The sequence below is a fragment of the Glandiceps talaboti genome, chromosome 4 (assembly GCF_964340395.1).
Source record: "Glandiceps talaboti chromosome 4, keGlaTala1.1, whole genome shotgun sequence".
NCBI classification, from domain to species: Eukaryota; Metazoa; Hemichordata; class Enteropneusta; family Spengelidae; genus Glandiceps; species Glandiceps talaboti.
In genome coordinates this window covers 19,669,672-19,695,049 of record NC_135552.1, presented here as the reverse complement: position 1 = coordinate 19,695,049, position 25,378 = coordinate 19,669,672, and the positions used below count along the sequence as shown (strand labels likewise).

The window sequence follows — 25,378 nt, the reverse complement described above, 5'->3', positions numbered from 1 at the left end:
ATAATAATAATATTATAATTGTGGAATTTAGTGTGTGGATACAAATAATTATAAGTAATAAGGACACATGTATTCTGTGAAGACTTGTTACAACTGCTGACATCAGACCATGGATGAATGGAACCTGTTACAAAGAGGATATTTACAACACTTGGCACAGAATATTGGAAGTACAGAGACTTACATTCTATCATTTCATAAATTCAGTTGTAATTAGGCCACTTTACATGTTAGTTATCATTCACAAACATATTTCCAGTTCCCCTGCCTTGGCATTTCATGTACACATAAAGAGGCCATATATATAAAACTGTTCTTATCAAACCATGGTTTGTAATAAAAGCCTCTGCTGTTCCAACATGCTGAGACAAGTTTTTCCCTGTTTGTAACAGCCTGGTTCTGTTCGTACATGGTCTGGTGTCAGCAGTTGCGGTATGTACATCTTGAACAGATACTGAGGCAAAAGCACAATAGATTATTATGTAACAACACTAATTAAATATGATATGTATTACATTTGTGTATTTGAAGACAAATTTAAACTTTTGCCATTCATTTCGTCAAACTTTATACATGTACTTAGTTTTTTACTTATATGTGATTTTCTAGCAGTCAATAATCTCAAAATAAATTCGACCAGGACAAAAGAGCTTATAATTAAGTATGATAATTCTTCATTTTAAACTAAGCAATAATTTCTGACTGCCATTTCTTATCAATACATAACTACAATGTTGTAGTCATAGATACAGATTTCCAATAAGTGTACTGCAGATGTGGGATAATACAATAGTAAAGCTGACAGTGATGTTGATATAAAGACACTGAGTGACAATGTAAGATTGTGACTAGAGTGACTTTGGCTTACCAGATCCATTCATATACATGTGATACCAGAATGTTAGACAAGATCCCGATGTTGGGTTGAGATGTTCACTCATCAGCCAAGCTTTATCTCCGTTAGACATTCTGTTTGGTTCAATAAAGGCAAAGTATCCTGATAATAGATGGTACAAAAAGACTTATTAAAAGGGAATAAAGAAAGGAGAGGGAGGAATGGAGGGAGGGAGGGAGAGAGAAGAGAACAGATGAGAAGAGAGTGAGACAGAGAGACAAACCAGCAAAGAAAATTGTTTTGGAAATAAAATTTAAAAAAAAAAAAAAAAAAAAATTATAAATTACAATTGCAAATATTAATTGTTTGAAGACTTGGATCAATTTCACCTTGATCAGTCTTCCTAATTTGTACATTGGACAAACTTATCATAACAGTTTCTTACTGACTGTATTACTGGAGTGAAATCAAGTCTTGAAGACTATCAGAAGTACCATATACATGTACCATGTATGATCAAAGGATGGCCCAGTATATGTTGTATGAGTATATACCTACCTTTAATTTACCACCAGTGTATGATCAAAGCATGGCCCAATGCTGTATGAGTACCTACCTTTACCATCACCCAGTATGTGATCAAAGCATGGCCCAGTGTACTCTGTATGAGTACCTATGTTTACCATCACCCGGTGTGTGATCAAAGCATGGCCCATTGCACACTGTACGTATCAGAGTACCTACCTTTACCATCACCCAGTGTGTGATCAAAGGATGGCCCAGTGTAGTCTGTATGAGTACCTCCCTGTCCTCGTAACCAGTTGGAATCATCCAAGCCTTCTACTGGTTTAGGATTAGTCCATGAACAGAAACCTTCCTCAAAATCACAGAAACCTTGGGTCAAGTTGAAAACACAAATAATTTGTTTATTAATTATCATATACAGGTTGGTGAACTTCTCTGCTATCTGCGGTTTGAGTATTAACTGTAAACACATTCTTTTGGTATAGTATACTATACATCAGCTGATTTGATGTATACAAATATACTTCATAGACGGACTGTTTTTTTCCAAGTACAATGTAAATCACAAAAAGTGTACAGAGAAGTTAATACCTGTATGAATTTAACACATTATCAGAGTATCCATATTATCAAATGAAATCAACATTAAATACACTATGAAAAGTACATGGCTTTCTTACACCCAATTTATACCAGACAAAATACAGTCTGAATTGAATAGACCTGGTCTGCCATACAATACTTATGAAATGTTCCTTAGTGTAATTTCTACTGGACAGAACACATATTCTGTACTGAATACTCATTCTATCATACAATATATACAGTACAGATATGAAATCAAAATAAATATCAAAATTCATATATAAGTCATACTAACCAGGTGGTGGACATTGTCCTGGTGTCACCTCAATGTCGTCTAAAGACACATCTCCTGCTCCAGTTTGAGTTATTCTAGCTTCAAAAATTATCTGTCAATTCAAAGTTGATGAGAAAATGTTGAATTCCCTGACTTCTACTAATACTAGTCTATCAATAAAATGCAAATATAGCTTCTGCCCTTTCCTTCCATAGCTTCAGGTTTTTCTAGATCTTTAATTATTATTATTTTTTTTTTTTTTTTTTTTTTTTTTTTTTTTTTTTTTGGGGGGGGGGGGAGGATTTTTAAATGCTAGGCATTCATAATAGCTGGTTAAGACTTATGATCTTCAGAGAAGCATGTGTAAGGTTCATCTTCCTTTGGGATATTTTGATGTCGATCATCAGCTAAAAGCTTGAATATGTTTTCTCTGACCATCCTGAATAGAAAATCATGTTCTACATGTACATGACTAGCAATACCACTCTCTGATATTGTATTATATGAATGATAACTTAATATAGTTATCTATATATTAATTGATTTTATGCTTCATAACTAAATCTTGTAGACTGTCAGAAAACTTTCCAGGCAGAACTTATAGCCCTGCTTATAATCATATTAAACATTAACACAATGTGTTATACATAATGTGTCATATGGTCTCAGGTATAAAACTATGCTATTATACCCAAAGACAAGGATCTCTAGACCCACCTCATAGTCAGCCTGACTGTTAATAGTAACAGCACCATATCTCCAGATATCACCTTGATCGCCTGCCTTACTCCATAAGACATTATAGGGTCCATTAGTGCGGTAATAGATCAGAAGTGAACCATATCCCTGTCCACTGACTCCATTACCAGTAATGTGATACCAGAACTGTAAGCAGTCACCAGTTTGATTTGGTTTATGTGTAGAGCTAATAAGACTGGCAGAGTCTCCAATATTCCTTGGTAGTGATGTTGATGCAAATACATAATGTCCTTCGGAGAAAAATAAGAGGAGAGAATAGCATGCAAATTAACATATTGAGTAAAATGCTTTTTAATACTCAAACATGAAAGCTTTGAAATTTGTTCTTCCTTCTCTTTGCTCTTTGTTTAGTTTTTCAATCTTTAATCCATGGGACAGCAGAAAGATGTATAATAATAATAACGTCATACACAAATCATGATTTTGTAACCATCAGAATAATTTATTTAATCTTATCAGGTATATTACTGCCACCACTAGACATATGATATATCATCAGAAATTTACGTGTGTGATGTTAAATGTGACTGCCTGTTAATTTGAAATTCTTACCTGTACCAGACTCTGTGGTGTGATCAAATGTAGGTCCATCACTAGATGACCCGGCATCATCACTATTCTGTCTGACCCAATCAAAATTACCCATTGGACCCGCAGTCCAATCACACATGTCAGCTTCAAAGTCACAGAAACCAACTACATGGAAAGAAAACACAGTATAGACAAGCAGTGACAATCTTAGGTAACGTGTATTTTCTGCCCGAGTGAAGAAAAATGTTGGGGAACAACATAATTCTATCATCACCAGTAATATTTTTTTAAAAATCAGGGAAAGTAATAATGGCAATTTTAAGCATTTTGACTCATTTTATTGAACACAGCAGAACCAATGACATAGACACATGTTGTCATGACAACATACATGTAGACAGCATGTGTGTTGTCGTGACGTAGTCACCAGGGTGTATATTAAGAACTGATGATATAACTACATTTTATCATTGCTATCATAGTAAAGTTTGATGGCTGGCATTGATCATGAGACATTGGTTGTATAACTATAAGTGTAATATTTAGAACTCACCAGTAGGGGCACATGGTCCAACGCTGTACATGATATCATCAAGGGCTATGTCACCAAATATATTCTCTCCTCGTACACCTTCCAAGATAATCTTGAAGTCATTCTCACTTTGTATGGTCATAGAAGCATAGTTCCATTGGTTACTATAGCTACCTTCTCTGCGATAAATCATAGTTCGGCCTGACTGCCCAATGACTTGGACATAGATGTTGAGAACTTCAATATCTACACCATACATATGATACCAGAATGAGAAGCAGTTGCCATTTTGGTCAGTAGCTGGTAGCCCTTCAGTCATTAATACAGCTCTATCTCCCTCTATCCTTGGACTTGATGTCTCAATGTAAATGTAGTAACCTGTATTTGAAAAAGGTAAAAAATAGATTCATTTTTATCAATTTCTTCTTTCACAGCTGACAAATTCTTGACTATCAAACTCATCTGTACCTGCAGTATGGTCAGAATCTGGGCCTGCATAATCTGATGTTGTAGGGCTATTTCTATGACTTAAATCTAACTCACCTGAACCAGTAGTATGGTCAGAATCTGGGCCTGTATATTTTGATCCTGTAGGACTATTTCTACGGCTCCAATCAAATTCATCATCTGTATCCTGTATCCAATCACAGAAGCCACTTTCAAAGTTACATGTGATTTGAGTAGATGGATTAATGGTAGGGTCAGCATATGTAGGTTCTAGTCCACAAGACTGGTCATCAAGAATTATGACATCATCAATTGCTATGTCTCCTAGCACACCTGAACCCTCTACACCTTCAAATATCACCTGAAATAAGACAATAAAAATTTATTGATAATAGAGGAATAACTCCTCTCAAATATAGAATTCCCCTAGCTTTAATATTCAAAAGGGTCAAGTGGATGAAGATCAGAGATAACCCTATTTGTTAGTAGATGATATTGTGCAATTTGGGATATTGTGAAAACCAAATAACCAAATATTTCCATTTATCCTTGACAAGGTTATGAGTGATTTAAATCATATTTAAAGAACAGAAATACTAACATCTTCATTATGTGTTATCTTATGACTACCCAGCTGAATCAGAAGGTATATCGATATCAGCTATAAGTGATCTGCAACTTTATAATTTATACTCTTAGTTTTTGTATAGTGCTTTTCCCAGACTAGCACTTTACAACTATATTGTCACGGGCCACTGGTATGCGACTAAAGAGCATCAGAGTGGCCCTTTATACATCATACTTGACTGAATTAATAAACGAACAAACGAATGATCGAACAGAACAAAAAATCCTATGTCAAATCTACTTTGGACAGGGGTATGTAAAAAAAGCACAATTAAAAAATGATTGGAAATATCGGCAACAATTGTACCTGAATTAATGTGCTTATCAGCAATATTGGTATGGAGATGGTCAATAATGGTTTTGGTAGAGTCTACAAGACTTACTCCATGGAAGCCTACTACCCACTGCAGCCTCTACAAGTGCATAGGATTAAGGCATTCACATTAGGACCGCTATCCTATCAGGTCCCTAATTATATACCTAGGTTGACTGGGGCACAATCATGGTTCAAATCTTGCTCATGGACTTTAGCCATTAGAAACGAATGCTGGTGGCAAGGCTTGAACCTGCAACCTTCAGATTCCCATCCAGTCACTCTAAAAATCTAACCATCATGACAATGTACTACATGTAGACAACTGTCTAATATGCACTAGATAACCTACCATATATTCTTCACCAGTTGTGGTAATTGGTACTTGTGCATACATCCATGTCAGTGGATCATTCTGTGCGCCTACTAACTTCCACAACATCATCTCTGTCTGACTGACTATGTTCTTCTTGTAGACTCTTAGTTGACCAGTATCTTCACCATACATATGGTACCAGAATGTTAAACATCTATCCATACTTAGCATAGTGTGAATGGTACTTTCTAATCTGGCTACTCTACCTGCTGTCCCTCCAGATGTATCAATAAATGCGTAATAACCTATATAATATAAACGGTAATGACTGTAAGATGTATTTATTTTATTTATTTATATACATGTACCATCCAACAGGCATTGCCCAATAATAGGAAGACAGTTCGGTGTTAGTGCAGGAGGAAACCAATTAAATATCTGGGAAAAAAGATGTGATGTTCGGTAGAGTCAAAGTGAATGACACTCTTCTTACTTACAGCGTGGTACATTTAATCAAACCTTGAATGAATGGGTTTGAACCCTGACCACAATGGTAAGAGGCAAATGGTTTAACTACTCAGCCACCAACAATCCTGATTATTGGTAAATGATGAGTAACCTATACAATACAATGTTTGACATGAATGTAAAGTGTATTCAATAAATGCAAAGTAGCCTACACAGGATAGAAATAGATCAAGATGTCATTATTTCAATTCAGACGTGGCAATAACTGTAACAGTAATCTCATAATAAGAATAAAATGGATATCAGTGACATTATTTCTATAGTAAATAAATACTTAGTATTTTCCTTGTTGAATTCAAAGAATTACCGGTAGCCCATCAACATTACCAGAATCACTTGGATGTGGGCAATATTTAGCAACAGTTGATGTTGCATTTTCTTTCAATGGTGTTTTGGAGCTTCCTTACAATCTACAAATGTCTAACTTCATTAATATTTGTCAAATAAGTTGTTATATCCACTGATGTTGAATCATTCTGACATTTTATTTCCACTGTAATTTTTGTTTTTTGTTGAAAGAGGTACACCTGCAAGTACTTCTGGATCAATATTCATGTCTACCCATCATTATCATATACCCAGTAGTGATTCCAATGACATTATGTAATTGAATGGAGAGCACATGCATCAAATTCATGCAATGATCTTCCATATCATGCCCTAGTACACTTTGTCCAAATATGGTAAAGTGGCCTACTCATTGATATCCATTTGCACTGTGATTTGTTTTTATGTTTTTGAGCATAAAGTAACGTTTAACCATCAATTTATGTGATTTTGTGATTCAAATGATGTTTCCGTGCCACTATACATAAGGTATGTACATGGTCTGCAAAAATGTTTATCTGGGCTGTAAAGGTAATTATTAGCTTTATTAGGAATACTGATTATATATATATTATGTTCACACATGGCACACCATGATAAATGTCTCTTTGAATTTCTGTGCACACTTCTTTCCAAGTTATTTCTATACTTGTAAGTTATTCTGTCTATTGTTTAACACTGACCTGTATCAGTTCCCAGTGTGTGGTCAACAGATGGTCCTGTATACGGACTACCCGATGAACCTTGTCCCAACATCCAATCAGAATCATCTCCTGTGTCAATGTTGCGCCATCCACAGGTTGATGCACTTTCAAAGGTACAATTACTTGTCAGCTGACAGACTCCATCGGATATCTGGACATCGTCTATGGCTATGTCACTGGAATAACTTCCCCCAACTATGGCCTCAAATACAACCTGTCCAAAAGGTTTTAACATTGGAGATTAGATATGTACAGATAATGCTGGCCAGGACAAAGTTGTTATTAAACCTGGTGTTGGACATGCCCAATCAGAAATTTGGACTTCATCTATGGCTATCTCACTGGAATAACTTCCCCCTACTATGGCCCAAGATACAAGCTGTCCAGATGGGTTGGAGATTAGATATGTACAGCTAATGCTGGGATAAAGTTGTTATTAAACAAGGTGTTTGCCATGCACCATCAGAAATCTGTTTATCGGCGATGGCTATGTGACTGGAATAACTTCCCCCTACTATGGCCTCAAATACAACCTGTCCAGATGGGTGTTAACATTGGAGAATATATTACTGGTATAAAAAATATAAAATGCAAAGTTGGATACATTTGTTATTACACCAGGTGTTTGACAGACACCATCAGATATTTGGACATCATCTATGGCTATGTCACTGGAATAACTTCCCCAACTATGGCCTCAAATACAACCTGTCAAGATAAGTGTTAACATTGGGGATTAAATCCAATTATGACATTTTTGCAATGTGATCAAAATAAATGTAGGCTCACCTGATATGATGAAGTTGAAGTAATAGTGACTTGAGCATCCCACCAAGTATCTCCTTGATCACCTTGTAGACTCCACAACACAGCACCGTACTGATCACCACTCTTAGCATAGATATTCAGAGTACCAACATTACTACCATACATATGATACCAGAATTCTAAGCACTGACCAGTGGTGGCTGCATGGACAGTGGTCATCAGTCTGGCCACATCTCCCGCCACTCTTGGTGATGATGCCTCCATGTACATGTAGTACCCTGAAATGTAAATGTAAATAAAAATTCTAATATAAACTGGTATGTGTCATAAACTAGCTGGTTGAGAGGGTACTGCATTGATGATTTCAAACTGTATGGTGATCCTGCATGCTAAATATACTGAACATTTACTGATCAAAGACAGACTGTAATCTATACAGATCTGAATCATCAGAAGACAACATAATTAAGATTCATAATATATACCTTGATCAGTACCATAGGTGTGATCATAAGATGGTCCTGTATTGTTACTCAGAGTACTACCACTACCACGAGTCCAGTCAAAATCATCACTTGTATCTTGATCATAACCACAGATATGGTCATCTTCAAAGTCACAGTCTATAGTAGCTGGTACTGAACATATACCATCTGACAAAGCGATGTCATCAACTGCTATATCGCCACGGTAATCTAGGCCTCTCACACCTTCAAATACAACCTAGTTGGTATAAGCAAAAATTTAAAATGAGAGATTGTCAAGCTCAGCTATATATAAATTTCACTACGGATTTATTATCTTCAAACTAATATAGATAATGAGCATGATCACAAACTCTCACTCATTGTATACACTCCTGGTTGATTCTTCATCTTGTGATTGAATGGCAAAACCCTGTCCATTCGCATGTAGTTAAAACTCCATTCAATTAATGTATTTTAGTGCATGTAAAGTTACCTGGAAATTTTCAAGAACTGGGACGTTATAATAAGCATAGTGCCAGACATCACCATGTGTTCCTTTCCTACTCCATACAGGACTACCTCTGTTACCATTCTGTTGGATGTACACATTCAATGTGTTCACATCTGGACCATACATGTGATACCAGAATTCAAGACACTGACTTCCTGTGTTGGATACTGTCATACTCTCAATGCGAGCAGTATCATTCTCTACTCTTGGTGATGAAGCTTCAATGAAGACATAACCTCCTTGATCTAGACAAGATAACAGAGATACCATGACAGCCATGCAATAGTCATTAATTACAACTCTATAAAATCAAAAGATTTGCTCCTTTTTTATCAAATCACATAGTTGTAAAATGCATTCTCAGTGACATTCTACATGTAAATACAATTTAGTAAGTTGTGCATACTTAATATATAATTTAATATTTACTCTATGGAATAATACATGAAATCAAGTGTTGTTTACCTGTTCCTGTAGTGTGGTCAACACTGGGACCTGTGTTTGTAGAAGGTGAACTTCCCATACTCCATGTCCAATCAAAGTCATCATTACTAGCTTGACTCCATGACAGGCATATAGTTCCTCCTTCAAAGTCACAGTCTATAGTAGTTGGTACTGAAAGTTTTTTTGGGGGAAATAACGTTTTTAAAGACAAAGTTGCAATTCTGTATTCTCACTTAGATTACTGACTTTACTGTGTAGTTCGTATTTTAAAACAATCTTGCAGACGTAACATCTTGAATCATTATTCCCCATTGGATATATTTGGCCAAATAAAATCAATCAATCAATCAATCAATCAATCAATCAATCAATCAGTTAGTCAGTCAGTCAGTCAGTCATTCATTCAGTCAGTCAACCAACCAACCAACCAACCAACCAACCCATTCATTCATTCATTCATTCATCCATCCATCCATCCATCCATCCATCCATCCATACACACATACATACATACATACATACATACATACATACATACATGTACATACATACATCCATCCATCCATCCATCCTGTAGACAATGGTCAACTGACTTGTAATGTCAAAAGACATGCTTCTCGAATTAGTACACTTCTGGTAAAGAGAAATACAAATTTATCATTTGTTCTTTGATAATCTGGCAAAGTTAGGACAAACCTGAATTACAAGGACCAGCAAGAAATGAGATATCATCAACACCGATATCACCGAGATAATTACTACCGGTGACACCTTCAAACATGATCTGAAAGAAATATAAAGAATATAATAAATTTATAACCATGATGAAATCAAATAAACAACAAATACTAAATACAACAGACTTACATGTATGTCTGCTGGTGGATCTATGGCTTACCCTGCTTAAAACATATAACTGATATCCACCAGTGACATATTGTCAACATTCAATCATATTTTCCATGAGAGATTTTCTCTATTAATTTTCGTAGACAAAAAAATTCCAAGTTACCTACTCACTTGGTATCATTTAATTGTTTGCATCTCTAGAACTGCTTGCAAAGTTACAAATAAAAGGATGATAGAAATAAAATTTCTGTATGATGAAGGAAAAAGTGAATTCACAGACATTGGATACAAGACAATTGGGAGCTGATAAAACATTAGGGTCCCTGCCAGAAATGATTTACACCCTGAAATAGCTTCGCAGTTGTAACTAATATGCTTTTGGTTACACTGATCATCAAGGGAAAATAAAATGAATATCATGATGATGCTATGACATACTCCAGCTATTCTTTTCTACAATAAAGATCACATAATATTGAGTTAAAGTGGAATTCAACTCAAATATTCTAAGGCTTGTATTTTAATTTTTCATGAATGCCCAAAAGTAGACGAGTGCAACTAGCCTTTACAACTGTTAATCATTATTACATAAGACACTGTATTTTGACAGTCGTAAGTATTGGCAACAAACACAAAACAGTGATAAGCCAATGATGTATTATCCACTCTTTGTGATTTCATTTTTTGAATTACAATTTGGATTCAATCATTCTATGAATTAATGGTAGAAACAGGTAAATAAGGCTGACTTAGTGTGCAATATACTTTTAATTAATAGGCTGATATGTTAGTTATGTGTTTGGTCAACCTAAACTCATCAATAACAAATATTTCATTTATGAATTACATAGGATGACCTTTGAACTCTTACCTGGTAACTTGATACAGTAGATTTGACTGAAACAGTGCCCTCATTCCAAACATCACCCTTGTCTCCACTATCAGACCATATCATTTCTTGATTGGTAGAACTCTTCTTTAACCAAACATTCAAACTTCCTGTGGAATGAGATGTTATCTTTATAAATATCTTAGTTTTGAAAATCATCTAATTTTCATACCAAAACATATAACACATGTCACATGCACATGCAGATCAGTATATTTATGAAAACCTTAATCTACAAATTACCACTACATGCACAAAACACAATTAATATATTATACGATTACATGCCAATTTGGACACCACACACATGATATTCTGTATTACATACCAATATGGCACTTATACACACAGAATATACAACTAACTGTATGTGAAATACATACCTGGTCCAATAAGGGCACCATGCATGTGATATACTGTTCACATACCAATATGGGCACAACAACATGTAATATATACTGCACTGCATACTGATGTGGGCACTAAACACACAATATACTAGTGTATGTGAAAAAACAGCATTACATACACAATAAGGGCACCATGCATGTAATAATAAATGTATTACATACCAGTATGGGCACTTTCACATATACATGTAAGATACAAATGTACTGCATTACATACCGATATGGGCACCATACATGTGATACCAGAAATGTAGACAGAGCCCTCTGCTGTCAGTAGCTGTAAATTGTTGACTCTCTAAGTAAGCAATGTCTCCTTGTACTTGAGGACTGGATGTCTCAATGAACATGTAGTAACCTTGAGGAAAAAAGTGATTTCTTTTATGACTAAAGAATATTTTCAATTTTAAGCATTTGAAGTTAGAAGTACAATGTAGCGTATAGTAGCTGTGACAAGACAACCAAAGAATGTGTTAAAAGAAAGTGAATGACTTCTTTAACTTTCACCTGTACCTTTCACAAGTTTTGATAAAACATCTGAAAATTGAAGTATGACATTTCTAAATACCTTTGCTGCTTTGTTAGTAACAATATAGAGCATCTTAGACAAATTAGTTTTTTCTCACTCCTTTGCTTCTTACATGCCATCTGCCTGATTTAATGATAATTGAATTTTCTGTTTATGTGTTTGGATGTACATAACTCCTACATTTTACAACAAAACTTGTAGACACAACATCTCTCTTCCGTGTATCAATTCAGTGGTCTATAAATTTACAACAACTTAAATGGACAAACCTTGATCTGTTCCAAGCGTATGGTCCACAGACGGTCCAGTAAAGGAACTATCTGTTGAACCCTGTCCAAGCAACCAATCAAAATCGTCTCCACTAGCTGTGTTCGTCCAAGTACAGGTATTACCTCCTTCAAAGTTACAGTTGCCAGGTATTTGACAGGCACCATCAGAAATCTGTATATCATCTATGGCTATATCACTGGAATAACTTCCCCCTACTATGGCCTCAAACACAACCTGTCCAGATGGGTGTTAACATTGATGATTGAAAATGCACAGTTAATACTGGACAAATTTCTTATTAAACGAGATGTTTGACATGCACCATATCTGGACATCATCTATGTTTATGTCACTGGAATAACTTCCCCTTAATATGGCCTCAAATAAAACGTGTCCAGATGGGTGTTAAAATTGATGATTGGATACGTACAGTTAATGCTAGATAAACTTGTTATAAAACCAGGTATTTGACAAGCACCATCAGAAAGATGAATATCATTTATGGCTATTTTTCTTGAATAACTGCTACCTACTAGGGCCTCAAAAAGAACCTGTCCAGATGAACGTTAACATTAGAGATTAGATAATATGCAAAGATAACGCTGGATCAAACTGTTATAAGAAATGATATACACCATCACAAATCTTGATATCATTTATGGCTATGTCACTACCATAGCCTCAAATTCAACCTGAGTGGATTACTAGATGGCATCCAATTAACCATTATGGATGACTATTTTCCATCTTATGAAACACATAACAAAACCATAATGAAGAATAACTGTCTCACCTGATATGATGAAGTAGAAGTAATAGTCACTTGAACATCCCACCAAATATCTCCTTGATCACCTTGTTGACTCCACAACACTGCACCATACTGATCACCACTCTTAGCATAGATATTCAGAGTACCAACATTACTACCATACATATGATACCAGAATTCTAAGCACTGACCAGTGGTGGCTGCATGGACAGTGGTCATCAGTCTGGCCACATCTCCAGCCACTCTTGGTGATGATGCCTCCATGTACATGTAGTATCCTGAAACAAATTTAAGTTAGAGTGGGTCAATTGTATCTCAATAAATCGTATTCAGTTTTTCGTAGACCATTATACTGTCTGTATATATTTGGAAGAAGCATTTCATTGAGTACTGTAGCATTAGGGCATTTAGATCAATACATTAAATGTTACATATTGTAAATCATAATTCAAGTGACCCATGTGTTACCTTGATCAGTACCATAGGTGTGATCATAAGATGGTCCTGTATTGTTACTCAGAGTACTACCACTACCACGAGTCCAGTCAAAATCATCACTTGTATCTTGATCATAACCACAGATATGGTCATCTTCAAAGTCACAGTCTATAGTAGCTGGTACTGAACATATACCATCTGACAAAGTGATGTCATCAACTGCTATGTCGCCTTGGAAATCTATGCCTCTCACACCTTCAAATACAACCTGAAAGGAAAGAATTTAAATAATAATGAATGTCTGGCACTTCTCTTCAACATGGTAAAAATACATTCAGTCTGTTAATACCCCTTGTAAAGATCATTAAAGGCACTTGTTGTTACTACATAATTATATGTTTCAACTTTTTGAAAACGATACATGTACATGTAGCTGACAGAAGTCCACAGAACAAAATATGTTAAAAACTTTTGGAACAATTATAAACCTGAGTCTGTGCAAAATAACTAATGAATAAAGCCTTTTATTCTGGACAGATTATCTAATTTCAATACAAAAACTACATACCTGGAAATTAGTGAGAGTTGGAACATTGTAATAAGCATAGTGCCAGACATCACCATGTGTTCCTTTCCTACTCCATACAGGACTACCTCTGGTACCATTCTGTTGGATGTACACATTCAATGTGTTCACATCTGGACCATACATGTGATACCAGAATTCAAGACATTGACTTCTTGTGTTGGATACTGCTATACTTTCTATACGGGCTGTATCACCATCAACTCTTGGAGAAGAAGCTTCAATGAAGACATAGCCACCTTGATCTGTACATCAATAAACAACAGTAAACTGCAATATATGTTCAGCTATAGCTGTGGCTCTTGCTATTGTGGTGAACTCAATATCAAATCATGATGATGATGATGACATCAATATTGTTACCATAGTGATGAAGTCAAACACCATATTCTGTCACCATGGCGATGAAGTCAAAATTGTATCACCATACATGGTGTTGAACATAGTGGTGATAAACTCAATATTATGTCACTATGGTGACGACCTCAATACTATGTCACTATGGCAATGAACTAAATAGTGTCACCATGGTGATTAACTTCTCAGTACAATGTCATCATATGTCTTACAACAGTCTCATTTAATATTCCTGTTTATCAATTGACACTTGCTTTGTGTTCCTATACATTTAGGACTGGTTTACACTGATGAGAACTGACCTGTTCCTGTAGTGTGGTCAACACTGGGACCAGTATTAGATGACGGTGAACTTCCTGTACTCCACGTCCAATCAAAGTCATCATCACTGGCTTGACTCCATGAGGTGCACACACCTCCTCCCTCAAAGTCACAGTCTATCGGAGCTGAAATATATAATTCAAAATTAACAAAGTTATTTTTTCAATCAAACTTCTAGAAAGTGCATACTGAGGTGTGAAACTATTCATAAAATTCAAGTTGTTTATGTACTGACAACTAATACCAACAAATGAAAGTATACTTAAGGTTCTTATTCATTTCTTTCATCTAGTTCATCATGGTCGTTAAATGATTTGGATTTAGATCAGGAGAAACATAGCATAAGAGTTAACTCAACCTACTGCAACAAGAAATTGACTGAGGAATAATCTGGACTTAATAAACTACTTTCCTCGCTATTGATTGTTACTCAGTGAAAGGATTTTATCTTAAAAACCACAGTGACAAAAATCTGAAGTCAAATATTTAGGAATCAGAAAATCACAAAATTAAAACTCTTCCAACATTTTCAAATCTTATGAGATAATCATTAAAAGCTGTTATAGACATTATATACATAACTTACATGAACATGATCCAGTAATGAAATAAATATCATCAATTGCAATGTCTCCTTCATAATCACTACCACGAATTCCTTCAAACACAACCTGAAAAAAAATGCAGAGTATTACAAAGATTAATGTTATTTTGAAATATAAAGCATATTCTTTCCAAATACTTTTCGGTAGTTGAAGACTAATCAGAACTCATCATTGTAAGGTTGTACAGCCTTTCAAATTGCTTCTTACAAGACATAACTTTCTTCAAGCTATGACTAACCTTCCAGTTCTGACAACACAGTATGCAATGTGAAAATACCAAAAAATCTTTAATAAATTTTAGGTTCTTTGTGTCTTTGCTACTTTGACATGCATGCATATTTTCTCCTTTGTACATATTAATATATGCATTATGATGAGTTTAACAGCAAGATGCAGGATCTGGATAGAGCAACATATTTATTATACAATGCACATTTGGCATTCCTGTAGGACAGTCCTGATATCTATTTCACCTCATAATCTTACCTGGTAACTTGAATCTGATGATATAATTCCAACCTCAGCAGCATTCCAGACATCTCCCATATCACTACTTTCTGTCCATACTATGGTCTGACTACCTGTGTCCTTCCACAGCCACACATTCAATGTTCCTTAGAAACCAAACACAATAACAAGCAACATAAATGAAATGAAAATAGGGAAAATTTATTTCAAATTTGACAGTCATAGACAATAACAGGAAAAGAGTCAAGATACGTTCTACAAAACGCTTACCAATATGAGCCCCGAACATGTGATACCAGAAATGTAGGCATTGGCCTGTGCTGTCAGTAGCCATAAACCTCTTACTTTCAAATAAAGCTACGTCACCTTGGACACGAGGACTGGATGTCTCAATAAATAGGCAGTGACCTGTTTGATAGAAAAGGTTAGGACAGAAAGTATATACACATTAAATAAATTATATATCATGTACAGTATATCTTTTGGGTTTAAATAAAGCTTTGTTAATATCTAATTACAGGGTGTTTAGACACAGACATATCTACATTTGTAAAACTGAACAACGTTGCTGAAGTTGTCTAAAATGATTTTTCTTTTCACAATACTTTTTTCTGTTATTTTCCAGTTGTTAAGGAACAGATAAGAAACTACTAGAAATGAGGTATTCTGTGTTCTGATAATATTCACGAATATATAAGGACAAATAAATAAATAATCAAACGGTTCAGTAACTGTTTTAGTCATCATATGAAAAGTAACTTATGGTAATTATTTTTGACTTAGAAAAGTTCAATTCTGACCTTGAATAAATCTGAGAGTATATAACTATGAGTTCGACCATATGAAATATACTGCTAGATCATAAGATAGATGATGTTATATCTATTTTGAAGGAGCTATAAACACAATAACCTATACAAACATACACACATTCAATACGTGGCACCTACCTTGATCTGTTCCAAGTGTATGATCAACAGATGGTCCAGTGTACAGACTAGCTGTAGCACCCTGTCCAAGCAACCAATCAAAATCATCTCCACTAGCTGTGTTACTCCATGTACAGGTGTCAGCTCCTTCAAAGTTACAGTCACCAGGTGTTGGACAGACACCATCAGAAATCTGTATATCATCTATGGCTATGTCACTGGAATAACTTCCCCCAACTATGGCCTCAAATACAACCTGTCCAGATGGGTGTTAACATTGGGAATTAGCAGATAATGCTGCACAAATTTGTTATTAAACCATGTGTTTAACATGCACCATCAGAAATATGAACATTATCTATGGCTATGTTGCTGAAATAACTTTCCCCTACAACCTGTCCAAATGGGTGTGAAAAATGACGATTATATGCAGAGCTACCACAGGACAAGTCTTTTATTAATCCAGTGTCTGGTATGTACCATCAGAAATATGGACATTATCTATGGCTATGTCACCGGAATAAACTTCCCCTACGTACAACATGTCCAGATGGGTGTTAACATTGGAGATTAGCTATGCATAGCTAATGATGGAAACATTTATTATGCACCATCAACCTTTACAGGACCAATGTAGTACATAATGGCATTTTTACAATCATGAAAGTAGGCTCACCTGATAGGATGAAGTTGAAGTAATATTGACTTGAGCATCCCACCAAATATCTCCTTGATCACCTTGTTGACTCCACAACACTGCACCATACTGATTACCACTCTTAGCATAGATATTCAGAGTACCAACATTACTACCATACATATGATACCAGAATTCTAAGCACTGACCAGTGGTGGCTGCATGGTCAGTGGTCATTAGTCTGGCCACATCTCCTGCCACTCTTGGTGATGATGCCTCCATGTACATATAGTAGCCTGATATAAACAACATTGTTCCAGGTTTCATTATAATATTGAAAACACTTACATATGAACTAAACTAGATAATGTTACTATATATTGTACATTTCTATATTTAAAATGACAGCCATTTTTCTTGTCATCAAAACTGTTAATGGCCAGTAATATACTAGCCGGTGGAGGAGGTCTTTGAGACACAGGTCCATTGAAGGTGATACAAATAATTTCAAATCAGGTTTATGCTATGGAGTCTGACCTTATACCTATCCTTAATATAACTCTTACCCTAACTCCCTAGTTGGAAAAGAATTGTACAGTCCATTATTGCCAGAGAGACAACTGATATTTTCATACTGCATGGACATCATGCTAAAGATAAACATTTGCCCATCATTACATTGTTGAACCATGTCAACAGACTCAAGTGGTTATGGATCCCAAAACAGAGAAAGACATATCAACAAAAATATTACAATAGGAATATATTCAATTTTACCTTGATCAGTACCATAGGTGTGATCATAAGATGGTCCTGTATTGTTACTCAGAGTACTACCACTACCACGAGTCCAGTCAAAATCATCACTTGTATCTTGATCATAACCACAGATATGGTCATCTTCAAAGTCACAGTCTATAGTAGCTGGTACTGAACATATACCATCTGACAAAGTGACGTCATCAACTGCTATGTCGCCACGGTAATCTAGGCCTCTCACTCCTTCAAATACAACCTTAATGGAAAGAAGACTTTTTATTGTTACAAATTAATGCAAATTGCTTTGTCTACATCAAAATAAACCTTTTCATATATTAAAATTAAAACAAAAATGATGTGATTATGCTAATCAGATCAGATAAATTAACAGTATGATGTATAATGTTAATACAAAAAATACCTACCTGGAAATTAGTGAGAGTTGGAACATTATAATAAGCATAGTGCCAGACATCACCATGTGTTCCTTTCCTACTCCATACAGGACTACCTCTATTACCATTCTGTTGAATATACACATTCAATGTGTTCACGTCTGGACCATACATGTGATACCAGAATTCAAGACATTGACTTCCTGCGTTGGATACTGCTACACTTTCAATACGAGCTGTATCATTTTCTACTCTTGGAGAAGAAGCTTCGATGAAGACATAGCCACCCTGATCTGTGATGGAGAAACCAAGAATTTGTTAAAATCAGACAAATCTGACACATTGCATCATTGTGACATTGATATTGATATCTTAGTGCTATCACTTGATACCAAGTTGGTCTTATTCTTAATTCTGTTGCTGACTTTTCTATTTTCAAAATGTCTCGAAAATTTGTAAATTTACTGCTGTTGCTGATTGAAAAAATATTCATATCATGCACAATTGTTGTTTCAGCCTTGATCGCTGTATTCTGAATTATGTTTTTTGAATTATTCAACTAAGCATAATTTATATCATAATTTAAACTGAGTATGGATGGATGGCATGATTCAATCAAATAATTCTAACCTCAAAGATGGCAGTTTTCATAGCCTTGAGAATCGCAGGTATATACTTAACAAATGCCACACTGCCCAGAGTTATGTTCACTTATCTGTAAAGCGGAGTTCTACAGCTTTACAGCTCCATTGTATGTATATGACAGCATTGCTATAATACACCGTAAATGCTGCATTTCAACATACCTGTTCCCGTAGTGTGGTCAAAACTGGGACCAGTATCAACTGATGGTGAACTTCCCGTACTCCATGTCCAATCAAAGTCATCATCACTGGCTTGACTCCATGAACACAAATTTGATCCTTCAAAGTTACAGTCTATTGGAGCTGCAGTGTCAATAAACATACCAACATAGGTAAATTATGACAGTTGAAGATACTATAAACCCTAAACAAAATTATGCTTTACAATACTAACTTAAAGGTAAAGACTGTCAACACTAAATCTGAATTTGTTATGCAAGAGTTATACAATGTAACTTACATGGGCATATACCAGTAGTAAAATAAATATCATCAATGGCAATGTCTCCTTGGTAATCACTACCACGAATTCCTTCAAACACAATCTGAAAAAGACCGGATTTGATAAGATGAGCATTGAAGTTACTACTGTCAATAAATTCACATCAAAATGCTTTTTCCCTATAAGTACCAGCTTTTGTATTATGCATGATAATGTATGTTGTAAGCTTGACAGATATAACTAGTATACATCCATTCAATTGCAAAGCTAACTTCCAGCATAGTTTATCCTTATCAAACCATACATTTTCACTTTATAAACCTTTATATCATATGGTACGACATTCTTTAGTTTAGCATTTGGATGATTACAGCTCAATCATATCATCATATGCATCATTTCTTTTCAAAATTTTATGTTCTAGTTATGGTCACACTGACTTCATGTAGATTAACTTTACATTGCATTTAGGAGAAACCATACCATGTTTCCAATCAGCATTTCCAAAATTATATTACTACCTTTCGAGTGTGGAGTAATCTGTGTTTTGTAACTAATGTATAAATGTGCTTTGCATACATATCATTCGACTTATAGCTTTCATAAGGTACAAGACATTTTCAGTATGGAAGATACAACATAACATATTGCTTCAAAAGAATTGCTTGTTTTGATATGGTTACAGCTATTAACTAAGGTTGACTACCTGAAAGCCCCTGAGTGTATACCGGTATGTCTGTAGATTATAATGTTCATTTGACAGGTGTACATGTACTTTTATACATCTATCTGTTGTACAAATCATGACATAAGTACCTTTAAAAATGGGAATCTATCCTTCTTTTAAGAGAAAAATAAGCAGTTCTCACCTGGTAATTTGAGTCTGTTGATTTGACTGAAACTCTACCTTCATTCCAAACATCCCCCTTGTCACTTCCTTCAGTCCATAGTACTGTCTGACTACCTGTGTCCTTCCACAGCCAAACATTCAATGATCCTGCATGTGATTACAAAAGTGTGTGGTATGATTCCAAAACATTATAGCACATTTGGAACAATTGGAACAATGTGATATGGCTTAAAAACTACTGAAAACACATTATGACAAGCAAAGTTACTTGAACAGTGAGCCTTTGTTTCTGTTGACTCGGTAAGTAATACCAACATGTTGTGAATATCTTCATGTGTGGGCATCACTAGTAATGGAGAATTTTTTGGCTTATAAATTGTGAAAATCACCTACCGATATGTGCACCATACATATGATACCAGAAATGTAGACAGAGACCAATGCTGTTAGTAGGTGAAAACTTCTGACTTTGAAATAAAGCTGTATCTCCTTGGACTTGTGGAGTTGAAGTCTCAATGAATATGTAATAGCCTGGCAACAATATTATATAGTGTTACAATATATATAAATCCTGGAGCAAACTTGAGTCATCTCCATGATCAATCAAATTTATTATATCTAAAGTCAACATGTATGTACATTGTACACTCTACTTAAGGTGCAGTATAGCTCATCATGCAATTTGTGTCAACATCTATTTTACCATTAATAGTTTCACGTGCATTAATCATTACACTACTATCGATTGTTTATATATGCATGTATTGTACAATGAATTATTCCATGTCATGTTGGCTGAAAGCATTGAAATTGTAGTAATGAGTCATATGCTAAATTGTACATCTACATCATACATCCAACACAGAAATTGTAATATAAATCTAACATGCCTCTGTTACAAATCTGAAATAAATATACATAAATCTGAGTGAAAAAACTATGAGTTCGACCATATGAAATATACTGGTAGATCATAAGATTGATGATGCTATATATATTTTGCAGCAGCTATAAAAACAATAACTGTAGCAATTAATGTACACTACCTGTACAAACATACACACATACATTACTGTACTTGGCACTTACCTTGATCTGTTCCAAGTGTATGATCAACAGATGGTCCAGTGTACAGACTAACTGTAGCACCCTGTCCAAGCAACCAATCAAAATCATCTCCACTAGCTGTGTTACTCCATGTACAGGTGTCAGCTCCTTCAAAGTTACAGTCACCAGCTGTTTGACAGGCACCATCAGATATCTGGACGTCATCTATGGCTATGTCACTGGAATAACTTCCCCCTACTATGGCCTCAAATACAACCTGTCCAGAAGGGTGTTTACATTACTGATTAGAAAGGCAAAGCTTATAAATATTTGACAAATTTGTCATTAAACAAGTTGATTAACATGCACCATATGTGGAAATCGTCTATGGCTATGTCACTAGAATAAACTTCCCCCTATATGGCCTCAAATACAACCTGTCCAGATAGGTGTTAACATTGGAGATTAGATATGCATATACAATGCTGTTATTAAACCAGGTATTTGACAGGCACCATCAGAAATATGGACATCATCTATGTATTGTCACTGGAATAACTACTTTCTCATAGAGCCTCAAATAAAACCTGTCCAGATGGATGTTAATGCTGGTGATTAGTATGCATAGCTAGGCTGTACAAATTTGTTATTAAACCAGGTATTCGACATTCGCTAAAACAGAACCTGTCCAGATAAGTGTTAACATTGGAGATTAGCTATGCTGGATAAATCTGTTATTAAACTAGGTGTTTGATATGCACCATCTGACTATCCAGGAGCCCTGTAGTATAATGACAGTTTTGCAATGAACAAAGTAGGCTCACCTGATAGGACGAAATAGAAGAAATAGTGACTTGAGCATCCCACCAAGTATCTCCTTGATCACCTTGTATACTCCACAACACAGCACCATACTGATTACCACTCTTAGTATAGATATTCAGAGTACCAACATTACTACCATACATATGATACCAGAATTCTAAGCACTGACCAGGGGTGGCTGTATGGACAGCTGTCATCAGTCTGGCCACATCTCCAGCCACTCTTGGTGATGATGCCTCCATGTACATATAGTAGCCTGAAATACACATACATAACATTGGGCAGGGTTTTACACTAAATATTTAATATATATTATAATTATGTTATTATATATTCGTAAACGTTATTCATCCAAATCAAATCAAGAAATTCAAATACAGTCACATATACCACTTGTGCAGTGACCAAAAGCCCTAGTGATTCAAGAAGATGAAAAACAGAGTACCAGAGAAAACATGCATTTGGTAGATAGGGTCAAACTAAATGTAAATTAGACATTCCATGTAGACAATGCTTAAGCTAGCATTTAACTTATCAGTATATTTACAAAGATGGTAGTGATAACAACATTTGAACCTGAGATGTCAACAAACCTCATATGACAATGGTGTAGAAACAGGCAGAAATATCACTGAATTTTGGACTTTATCTCTTCTCACTATATTTAATGGCATGTGGTATCAATTTCTATTCTAGAATTATATTTATTAAAAAACCAATATATCCAGTATTCAAAATACCAAAACTTAAAAGATTAACACTGACAAGTTACCATAGTGAAACTGAAAGTGAAGAATAGTAAAATATAACAGATTTTGACAATTTGAAAATCATGTGGTTAACTCTAAAAGGCACGTTATTACATACATACTAAAAGTTGAGAATGTACAAAGACTAAGACTTTTGGTTACCTTGATCAGTACCATAGGTGTGATCATAAGATGGTCCTGTATTGTTACTCAGAGTACTACCACTACCACGAGTCCAGTCAAAATCATCACTTGTATCTTGATCATAACCACAAATATGGTCATCTTCAAAGTCACAGTCAAGAGTAGCTGGTACCGAACATATACCATCTGACAAAGTGATGTCATCAACTGCTATGTCTCCATGGAAATCGAGGCCTCTCACTCCTTCAAATACAACCTAAATTGACAGAGAACAAATTCATTCAATTTCATGTTGAAATAAAGTTACTGCAAAAATCAAAATCACAGAAAAAAAAATGTGATGCATATTTTTGTCTTATCAGCTTAACAGGAAAGTATTTGGCATATTAGAAATGGGACATATGTAAGAGAAGTTGTATTTAACAGTGTATACTGTTTACAAACATAATATGACAATCAGTATTTGACCCATAAGACACAAAGCTTAATTATATAGAATGTTATTATATAGAATGATATATACTGTTAAACTTAGTGTACCTGGAAATTAGTGAGATATGGTACATTATAATAAGCATAGTGCCAGACATCACCATGTGTTCCTTTCCTACTCCATACAGGACTACCTCTATTACCATTCTGTTGGATGTACACATTCAATGTGTTCACATCTGGGCCATACATGTGATACCAGAATTCAAGACATTGACTTCCTGTGTTGGATACTATTACACTTTGAATACGAGCTGTATCACCGGCAACTCTTGGAGAAGAAGTTTCAATGAACACATAGCCACCCTGATCTATAAGGAAAAAGTTAAAATATCAATGTTTTTGTGCACCTACTGTATCAAGACTAACAGACAAATGTTTACAAAATATATGTTTATATAATGCAGCTAGCAGAAACTACCACAAGATTTAGAGAAGGCATAATACATAATAAACATAAATTTGTAAAATATACCTGTGCCTGTAGTGTGGTCAACACTGGGACCAGTATCAAGTGATGGTGAACTTCCTGTACTCCATGTCCAATCAAAGTCATCATCACTGGCTTGACTCCATGAGGTGCACACACCTCCTCCCTCAAAATCACAGTCTATGAGGCTAGGAACTAGCAAAAAATGACAATACATAATTATTGTAATTTTCATTGATGTCAATCAGTTCTGTGAATGTTTCATTTGTGGCAATAATTATAACAGAATTGTTACAAGTTACAACTGCTAGGGATGTAAAATTTCTGATTTGATTGGTTTTGGTTTGTTTAGAATGGTTAACGAGAGAAAGAAATGGATTAATCACGGGTGAAACAAAGGGTCTTGACTGGAGTTTTTCTACTAACTTTCAATGCTACTAGTTGTGACAGCTGTCTAAATGTTTGAGTACATCTAAACAGCTGTTTCATAATCAGTAGATTTACTTTTAACTTTAATAGATCACTGCATCAGTGCAGATAGTTCTAAATATTATACAGTATAGTATATGTTAGCTGCTGTGGTGATAAACATCTTTGACCAAATTCGATGCAGTAAATGTGTTATTTCAATCACAACTTTCTGATAAGTTTTTAAAGGCTTCATTTTAGACAAAGGTAACTTACTTCTTGTTGGAGCAGGTCCCAATGTACTAGGTATTGTAGATGGTGATGATGTAGGTGGGTGGGCATAAGATGGTTTAGCTGCACAATAACCTTCTGTGAAACTGATGTCATCAATGGCAATATCACCTGTAAAACTCGATCCTACCACACCTTCAAAAATAATCTAAAATGGAACAAAAAAGTTGTTAGGGGAAGGGATGGGGAAGGATGTCATTAAACTTCAAACTCTAAAGTTGTACTCGTAAATACCATAATCTATGAGTAAAGGTATATGCACTGATATGTATAAACACACGCACATTTCTTACACTGGTGAGTAATTTTAGTGACATAGTACAATTATACTGTAAACTGAATTTAATTGTAC

At 35.2% G+C, this 25,378-nt stretch overlaps 1 protein-coding gene across 1 annotated transcript in view; it reads right to left on the bottom strand.

Moving 5' to 3' along the window:
* LOC144434281 (MAM and LDL-receptor class A domain-containing protein 1-like) overlaps positions 1-25,378 on the bottom strand; it is a 63,651-nt gene that overhangs the window by 6,830 nt on the left and 31,443 nt on the right. The window contains exons 40-75 of the mRNA XM_078122734.1: positions 25,039-25,174; positions 24,373-24,522; positions 23,946-24,208; positions 23,424-23,661; positions 22,512-22,768; positions 21,835-21,964; positions 19,511-19,627; positions 18,735-18,997; positions 18,328-18,565; positions 17,590-17,846; positions 16,935-17,169; positions 16,255-16,392; positions 16,003-16,130; positions 15,498-15,582; positions 14,893-15,036; positions 14,216-14,478; positions 13,678-13,915; positions 13,231-13,487; positions 12,437-12,671; positions 11,859-11,996; positions 11,214-11,341; positions 10,190-10,277; positions 9,515-9,664; positions 9,032-9,294; positions 8,557-8,794; positions 8,093-8,349; positions 7,283-7,517; positions 5,781-6,049; positions 4,585-4,849; positions 4,063-4,419; positions 3,531-3,674; positions 2,937-3,208; positions 2,241-2,331; positions 1,580-1,729; positions 869-997; positions 326-454 (exon numbers count right to left, since the gene is read on the bottom strand). Of these exons, the coding sequence (XP_077978860.1) occupies positions 326-454; positions 869-997; positions 1,580-1,729; positions 2,241-2,331; positions 2,937-3,208; positions 3,531-3,674; positions 4,063-4,419; positions 4,585-4,849; positions 5,781-6,049; positions 7,283-7,517; positions 8,093-8,349; positions 8,557-8,794; positions 9,032-9,294; positions 9,515-9,664; positions 10,190-10,277; positions 11,214-11,341; positions 11,859-11,996; positions 12,437-12,671; positions 13,231-13,487; positions 13,678-13,915; positions 14,216-14,478; positions 14,893-15,036; positions 15,498-15,582; positions 16,003-16,130; positions 16,255-16,392; positions 16,935-17,169; positions 17,590-17,846; positions 18,328-18,565; positions 18,735-18,997; positions 19,511-19,627; positions 21,835-21,964; positions 22,512-22,768; positions 23,424-23,661; positions 23,946-24,208; positions 24,373-24,522; positions 25,039-25,174 (7,075 nt within the window). The remainder of the gene's footprint in view (positions 1-325; positions 455-868; positions 998-1,579; positions 1,730-2,240; positions 2,332-2,936; positions 3,209-3,530; positions 3,675-4,062; positions 4,420-4,584; positions 4,850-5,780; positions 6,050-7,282; positions 7,518-8,092; positions 8,350-8,556; positions 8,795-9,031; positions 9,295-9,514; positions 9,665-10,189; positions 10,278-11,213; positions 11,342-11,858; positions 11,997-12,436; positions 12,672-13,230; positions 13,488-13,677; positions 13,916-14,215; positions 14,479-14,892; positions 15,037-15,497; positions 15,583-16,002; positions 16,131-16,254; positions 16,393-16,934; positions 17,170-17,589; positions 17,847-18,327; positions 18,566-18,734; positions 18,998-19,510; positions 19,628-21,834; positions 21,965-22,511; positions 22,769-23,423; positions 23,662-23,945; positions 24,209-24,372; positions 24,523-25,038; positions 25,175-25,378) is intronic.